This window comes from Orycteropus afer, unplaced genomic scaffold (genome assembly GCF_000298275.1).
Source record: "Orycteropus afer afer isolate SDZICR_OR568_19922 unplaced genomic scaffold, OryAfe1.0 scaffold00015, whole genome shotgun sequence".
NCBI classification, from domain to species: Eukaryota; Metazoa; Chordata; class Mammalia; order Tubulidentata; family Orycteropodidae; genus Orycteropus; species Orycteropus afer.
Window position 1 is genome coordinate 9,421,589 of NW_006921602.1, and position 8,473 is coordinate 9,430,061.

General features: G+C 39.9%; 1 protein-coding gene across 1 annotated transcript in view; it reads right to left on the reverse strand.

Moving 5' to 3' along the window:
- Positions 1–8,473, reverse strand: part of MAP2K1 (mitogen-activated protein kinase kinase 1) — a 128,956-nt gene that overhangs the window by 49,397 nt on the left and 71,086 nt on the right. Inside the window, exons 4-5 of the mRNA XM_007957545.2 lie at positions 5,439–5,516; positions 4,603–4,654 (exon numbers count right to left, since the gene is read on the reverse strand). Of these exons, the coding sequence (XP_007955736.1) occupies positions 4,603–4,654; positions 5,439–5,516 (130 nt within the window). The remainder of the gene's footprint in view (positions 1–4,602; positions 4,655–5,438; positions 5,517–8,473) is intronic.

The following is an 8,473-nucleotide window of genomic DNA, read 5'->3' on the forward strand; positions in this document are numbered from 1 at the left end:
CCTAATAAAAAAAAAAAGAAAGAAAAAAAAAATGAATTTGCTCTGTAAACTTTCACCTAAATCACAAGAAAAATTAAAAATAAATAAATAAAAAGGTGAGAGCACAATGAGGCACAGTACATAAAAGGAATTTAATCTCTCTGGGTCTGCTTCCTCATAAAGGAATACAGGGGATGGGGGGTGGGGGTGGGGTGGGAAGGGGACTCACTGCCATTGAGTCGATTGATTAAGACTCATAGCGACCCCTCCTTGGGTTTCCAAGGCAGTATCTCTATGGAAGTAGATTGCCCCATCTTCTTTCAGAGGTGTGGCTAGTGGGTTTGAACCACCAGCTTTTCTGGTTAGCAGTCAAATGCCTTAGGCGCTAGCCACCAGCGCTCCCCATAAAGGAATAGGGAAAGGAATTAGCATTTGCTAGGGAGGGCCTTCTACATACAAAACACTTTACTCCACCAAATCCTTCTACAACATTGACCTCATGGGTCACTTTAAGAGATAAATGAGGTTACATATGTTAACTGTAGCTCTAGAGTACAGACCCATGTTTAGGAAATATTAATTCCTCCTCTCCTTTCAGAGACTCCCATTTCCTAGAAACTAATACACTAAAATTTTAACACATAAGTCCAACAAGTTCAAGCTGTCATCAAATCAATTCCAACTCAGGGCAACCCCGTGTCTGTCAGAGTAGAACATGTTTCACTGAGTTTTCAATTCAGAAATCTCAGAAAGCCACATCAGGGCCATAAACTGCTGGAAAACTACTCCTACCTCTACCCATACCATTGCCTTCTACTGGTATTTAGTTAATTGTAGAAAAAGGACAAAATGGCAGCCAGTGCGGTTAGAAGCAGAAAGTTTTTGTTTTGTATTTCAAATGGACAGTATGATGCATCTTGAAACATACAGGTATCCCCTGCTTTTCAAAAGTTTGCTTTATATCACCTCACTTTTATGTAAAACCTACATTAGTACCTGTTTTTACTAACCAAAAGAAATCCAAAGAGGATTTCTGCTTTTACCAACAAAGGTGAAAAGCAAAACTAGCATTCGGTGTTTATTTTATAGCAGTCGTTAAATAGGCAGCATAAAATCTGAGCAGCAGCCTATATGACCTTGGCATTGCCAAGCTCCTTCCCTGGTAACTACCATCAGCATCAAGCCACCATAGCTTTGAACTGCATCTATGAACACTGTATGTTAGTGTTGTTTTAGGTTTTATGTATTATTTGGTATGATGTGGTAGGTATGTTTTGGGACTGGAAACACTCAAAATTTTTTCCCATACAAATTAATGATAATTGCCTCTTTGTTTTACACCTATCAATCCCTCACCAAACCAAACCAATGGGGCAATCTACTTCCACAGTGATATCGCCTCGGAAATCCAAGGAGGGGTCGCTATAAGTCAGATCCAACTCGACGGCAGTGCGTTTATTACTCAGAAAGTTCATTCATGCCCCTTTGAAGCTAATTCCTCCCCAGACCTTCAGGCAACCACTGATCTACTCTATGTTTAAAAAAAAAAAAAAAAAAACCTCAACTGCCATTGAGTAGATTCAACTCAGCATTCCCTCTCTGGGTTTCTGAGGTGGTATCTCTACAGAAGTAGATTGTCCAATCTTCCTTCCAAGGAGTGGCTGGTGGGTTTGAACTGCCAGCCTTCTGGTTAGCAGTCAAGTGCCTTAGGTACTATGCCATCAGAGCTCCCTATTCTATGTTACTGTGGATTAATTTTGCCTGCTCTAAAATTTCACATAAATGGAATCATACAGAATGTACTCTTTCTTTTATGTTTGGCTTCTTTCACTCTACCTACTGTTTTTGAGACTCATTCCAGTTGTAATATACATCAGTAGTTTGTTCTTACTGCTAAATTGCATTCCATTGTTTGAACATTGTTAAAATTTGTTTACCCACCCGTCTTCAGATGGACATATTGGTTGTGTCTAGCTTCCGGCCATTAGGAATAAACCTGCTGTAACATTTGTATACAAGTCTATATATAAATAAATGTTTTCCTTTCTCCTAGGTAAATATCTAGGAATGGAACGCTGGGTTTTATGGTTTAATTTTTAAATAAATTACCAAACTATTTTCCAAAATGGTTGTACTATTTAACATTCCTACCAGAAATTTAGGACCTCTGGTAGTATAGTACCTAAGGTACTTGACTGCTAACCAGAAGGCTGGCAGTTCAAACCCACCCGTCACTCCTCGGAAGGAAGGTTGGGCGATCTACCACCATAGTGATACTGCCTCGGAAACCCAAGGAAGGGTCGCTATGAGTCGGGTCTGACTTGACGGCACATAACAACAACAACAACCAGCAATTTATGAGAGTTCCAATTGCTCCACATCCTTGCCATCACTTGGTATGGTAAGTCTTTTTTTTTTTTCTAAATTGTGATTTTATATATATATATATATATATATATATATATATATGTAAAACATTTGCCATTTCAACATACTCTACATGTACCATTCAGCGACATTAATTACATTCATCATGTTGTGTAAGTCTAGTTCTATTTTTTTAATGTCAACTCTCTGCCTTTTTTCTTCCTCTTGTCTGAATAATCTCTAATGCTCAACAATGCAGTTTGATGGCCCAGACTGGAATGAATTAGATGCACAGACCTGAGCCATATAAGTCTAGTTCTATTTTTTAATGTCAACTCTCCGCCTTTTTTCTTCCTCTTGTCTGAATAATCTCTAATGCTGAACAACACAGTTTGATGGCCCAGACTGGAACGAATTAGATGCACAGACCTGAGCCATATGCACAGGTTGTAAGCTGCCCATGCAAATTCTAACACACAAGTCTGCCTCAGACAGAAACCTATCAGTATTTTGAGAATTCTTCCCTGGAGTGAGAAGGAACATTTATATAACATTCCTCTTCATGCTTCATTTTTTATTTCTTTTCTTCCCACACAAGCCCACTGGGAAGGACCTGCTATTACTCTTTCTCTCTCTAGACAGTCCATATAGCTAGTCACTCTCTCCCCAGTGCAATGTTTCTTAAAGTGTGGCTATGAACCACAGCATCAAAATTAGTGCTTACTTAAAAATCAGTACCCAGCTTAAAAGTTTTCAGATTCTGGGCTCCACCCTATCTAATGCAACACAACCACTACTGTTGAGTTGGATCTGACTCACAGAGACCCCTCCTTGGGTTTCTGAGGCAGTATCACTACGGAAGTAGATTGCCCAACTTTCCTTCCAAGGAGTGGCTGGCTAGCAGTCAAATGCCTTAGGCACTACACTACCAGAGCTCCCCCACCCTATCTAGACCTGTTGAGTCATAACTGTTCTTTAACATTTATACACTCTAATATCTGTATGGGCAATCCTACTTCCGTAGTGATAACTGCCTCGGAAACCCAAGGAGGGGTCGCTAGGAGTCGGGGCGACTCGATGGCAAATAACAACAACAGCATCAATATCTGTATACACTGCCCCAATTAGGTGAGCTCTACCTGAAGACCTGAAAGATCAGTGTTTGGGAGAAGCTATACTAACAAAAAGAACACTAGGCAGGAAGGTAAGAATGTTAGCATGAACCCATGAATCAGTCTTGAAAAAGCTGGCTAACCTCAGTGCTCAGGTTGCTCATGGACAGAATAACGGTGGCCAGTAAGCTGGCCAGTCATTCTACCAGTCCACTCAACTCCTCCTCAGCCCTTCTTCCCTATGTCTGTACTTGTTAGCACCACTGCAGCTGAGGGACATGGTCAATAGCACTGGGTTTTCCATTTTTCTTTCTTCTAGCTTTTTTTTTTATTAAAAAGAAAAAAAACTTTATTGAGGTATAATTTATATACAATAAGACACAGTGTATAGTTTAGTATACAGTTAGTTTTTGGTAAATGTATATACCCATCTATTTATGACCATAATCATAATCATCACCTCAAAAAGTTCCCTCATGCCCTTTGAAATTAATCTCCCTCTAAAACATCAGGCAACCACTGATCTACTTTATAGATTAGCTGTTTTCTCCATAATTTTATATAAATGGCATCAGTTTATACTGCTTTGTGTCTGGCTTGTTCACTCAATATTCATCAAAGTTTTGTGTATCAGTAGGCTTTTTGCTTTTATTGCCAAATAGTAGTCCACAGTATGTTCTCTTTGATAGTTCAATTGTTTCTATTATAAATATAGCTATTTAACATTTATGTACAAGTCTGTGTGCACATGTTTCCATTCATCCTGGATAAATACTGAAGAGTGGTATGGTTATATGGGGAATGTATATTGTGCACCTTTATTAAGAGGCCACAGTTTCTTTTATGGTCAAACTCATATCCAGCCAAGCTGACCATTGCTTTGGGCCTGTGTACAGCCCTAGTTCAGTGGACAGACACTGGGGGTTGGGCCTGTCATGGCCTTAGGTAACAGGTGTGCTACAAATCAAAAAGAGGATGGCACTTGCTGCTCTAGCTATTAAATCAAATAGTCAAAAACTTGCACTAAAGAATTAAAAACATTTTAAAAGGTTTTTGTACCACCACCACCTCCAAAAAGAGGATGTGATAACCTTTGGAAATTAACTAAAATTCAAAATATAACAGCTAGCAAGTAATTTCTTACCTCTGTGCATAATCTTGTGCTTCTCCCTCAGATATGTCAGTCCCTTTATTACCTACAGAAAAGGAGACATTAGAAGATGGGAAACAAAAATAATGTGTTTAGAAATACTCCCTCTCTACTGTAAAATTATTTAGAAAATATTTCATCTAATATCACAAATTTACCTTATTACTTATTTTTCCTCTTATTTTTTATGTTTCTTTTCATTTTAACCTGTCATATCAAGCCGCCACCTTTTTACACGTTGTGTAGTATTACCTTTAAGCAAAATTAATTATTACAAGCTGCCGCCTGCCCTCCTCCCCGCTGTGTGGCCAGGCTGTGTGTGGGAGCTCTGGTAGTATAGTGCCTAAGGCACCTGACTGCTAACCAGAAGGTTGGCGATTCAAACCCACCAGCCACTCCTTGGAAGGAAGATGGGGCGATCTACTTCCGTAGTGATACTGCCTTGGAAACCCTAGGGGGGGTCGCTATGAGTTGGGTCCGACTAGACGGCATGTAACAACAATAACAAACAACTTTTTTAAAAAAAAAGCAGTGATTGAATCTTTGTATTTTGTCTAACTCTGCAATCTTAAAAGCTTTCCAGTGCCACAAATACAAATGCTCTTGGACATAGATATTAATATAGAGAGAATCATTTTCCTACTTCTAACAAAAGGGAAAGAGAAAGAGGATAAGTTTCATTTAGATAGAGAACATTCTCGTGAGAAAATCCTATTTTTCTTAAAACTTTCTCTTCACTGACTTTCTGCCTTCCTCCCTTATTTGCTTTCTACCAACTCATTAACTTATCAATGAAGGTACCTGGGAGAAAAACTTCACAACATACTTACAGCAATGCTAACTTTTCCTAAAATTTGTTCCGGAATTCTTCCAGCTTTCTTCAGGACTTGATCCAGGGAACCCCCATCCTAAGAATAAGAATACCAGCCCATTTAGTGATCATGTTCCTAACTATTCTTTTGGTTAAATTTTATGAGGAAAGGGAATTTCACACGCCTGGCAAATCCTCCCAGGTAACTGGTAAGCATCCTTTGGTTTGCAAATATGTATGTCACGAATGCAAAACATTTCGGGAGGTTTCAAGTAACTGGTAACTCAAATCCTATGAATAATCATTAAGCAAATGATTAATTCAGCAGTCACAAAAAGAGCTTGATTTGCACCGAACTGCCAGTATTGTGTAGTGGTTAGGACCGCAGGCTAAGGACCCAAGCTGTCTAAATTCTAATCCTCCCTTTGCCGCTTACAACCTGTAAAATGAGGATGACAATAAATAATTATAAGGTTACTATAATAATCATAGGGTTGTTATAAGGTTCAATAAACAATACACACAATAAAGCACTCAGAACAATGTCTAGCACATAGTAAGTGATCAATAAATGTTAGGCATTATTATTACCATCATGTAAGACAGAACTTGCATTGGGTATTATCTTAACAAATCAAAGTTACCAAAATAAAAATGACATAAAAAGCAATAACGCATTCCACAGCTCCTATAATGTGCCATAGGCCATGCTAGGTTCTATGGGGGATAGAGATATGAAAGATACCTAGCTCTTTTTGTTGTTATTGTTCTGTTTTTTAATTTTTATTGTCATTTGGGTGAAAGTTTACAGAGCAAATTCATTTTCCATACAGCAGTTCATACACATTTTGTTTCATGGCACTGACTGCAATTCCCCACAATAACAGCTCTCTTCCCACCTCCTTCCTGTAGTTACCTCTTCCCTGTGCCCTTCCTTCCTATGCATTCCTACCCCCTGAGCTATCTCCCTATGCAAATATTGCCCTTCTGTTGTCCCATGATTGATCTCTCTAAGGAATATATCTAAAATCAAAACCAAACTCACTGCCGTCGAATCAGATCCAACTCATAGTGACTCCCCCTTGGGTTTCTGAGGCAGTATCACTATGGAAGTAGATTGCCCAATCTTCCTTCCAAGGAGTGGCTGGTGGGTTTGAACCACCAGCCTTCTGGTTAGCAGTCAAATGCTTTAGGCACTACACCACCAGAACTCCCAGGAATATATCTACCTGATATAAATGTTCACCCTATAAACTGTCTATTATTTGGCTGGAAGCCACAGAAATGAGTTCAATTCCAGACCTGAAGGTTAAGTATGGGGCCATAGTCTCGGGGTCTCACCAGGCTCAATCAGACCAGTAAACCTGGTTGATTTTGAGTTGTGTTCCACACCGTTCTCCCACTCTATCCAGGATCTCCTGCACTGATCCCTCTGAGTGGTTGACAGTAGTAGCCGGGCACCATCTAGTTAATCTGGTCTCATGGTCATACAGGCTGAGGACTGCATGGTCTTCTAGTCCCTTGGACTAATTGTTTCCATGCATCTTTGGTTTTCTTCATTATTCTTTGAAGAGACCTAGTTACTGTCCTCAAGAAATTTGTCAACTAGTACAGAAAGTATATCTCTCAATAGAATGTAATGAAACAGAAGAAATATATAAGAAAAGTGCTGTCAACATGCAGAAGAAGGGGCATCACTTAGAAGATGACATCTGACCTGAACTTTAAGTATTTGATGACTTAAAGATTAAATGATTTCCAAAAGGTTGTTGGTTCAAACCCACCCAGAGGTGCCTCAGAAGACAGGCCTAGCCTTCTGCTTCTAAAAGGTCACAGCCCTGAAAACCCATGAGACAGTTCCATTCTGTATGCATGGGGTCACCATGAGTTGGAACTGATTCAATGACAGCTAACAACAACAATATCTGGAAAGGGGGGAGGGCAAGGGGAGACAAGAATTTCAGAAAGAGCAAAAGCAGAGAAGCATCAAGTTGCCTAGTCCTTCTGGGATGACATGGTTCATTTCACTGTGGGTATGTGAAGGCCTGTAGGGAGGGATAAGATGGAAGTGAGCAGCAATGTCCAGACTGTGGAGCTCCATCCCGGAACTGGAACATAACTTTACTGAAGCAAGAGTAAAGAAATCCAACATAGGTATTTTAAGATCAGAACCACAGCAGCTGAGAGAAAGAGGCAAGATTCTGGAGGCAGGGAGATCATGAGGAGAATACGGGAAGGACAGCAAGAGCTGTTCCCCAGGCAGAAACAGGGAAGAAAAACACAAGAGAGGACGTAAGTGTGGTGTGAAGTCAGATGCTAGGGCTCAAAGGCCAAAGGCTTCTCAATTGTGAATTCTACATTTTAACCAGAGATCTTGACCAGATGCTTCACTCCTCCCAACTTATCAAGGCCAAAATGTGTCCATGGCCCTATGGCTTCAGGCCCTATGGCAGCCAATTATCACCTGCAATTACATAAATTACCCTCAGAAGTAGAGAGAACTCATGCAAACATAAACTGAAGGTGTCCCATCTACAAGGAACAGTTACCATCATCATCCAACATTTATCAAATGCCTGTGTGTAAGGCTTAGGGATGTGTAAGGGGCTAGGAATGGAAAAAGCTGTAAGTTACAGAAGGGACACACTGTCTGGTTAGGGAAACAAGATATGTTCATGAAGAGAAAAGATACCTCAAACCTTCCTCTGAAGCAAAGCAGTGAACAAAGAGTTGAATGAAGAGAAGAGACAAGGCTACAGCTTAGAGAAGGAAGTGAGTGCTGAACAAAGTGACAATATGACATGGAAACTTGGGCGTGGGAAAGGCCTAGACAGGCAGAGAGAAGTCCCCAGAGACGGCGTCCAAAATCACCCAGCCTCTAGGATAAAACCATCAAATGTGGGGTTACAGAATAACACAAAATAATAAGATGAACGAAAAAATAAGCACAGCAAAATTCCATTTTTATAAAAATAAATAAGTATATGTACACTCACATACGACCAGAATATCAAAAATGTCAACCACGGTCACCTCCAGTCTAGGTGGTAAGAT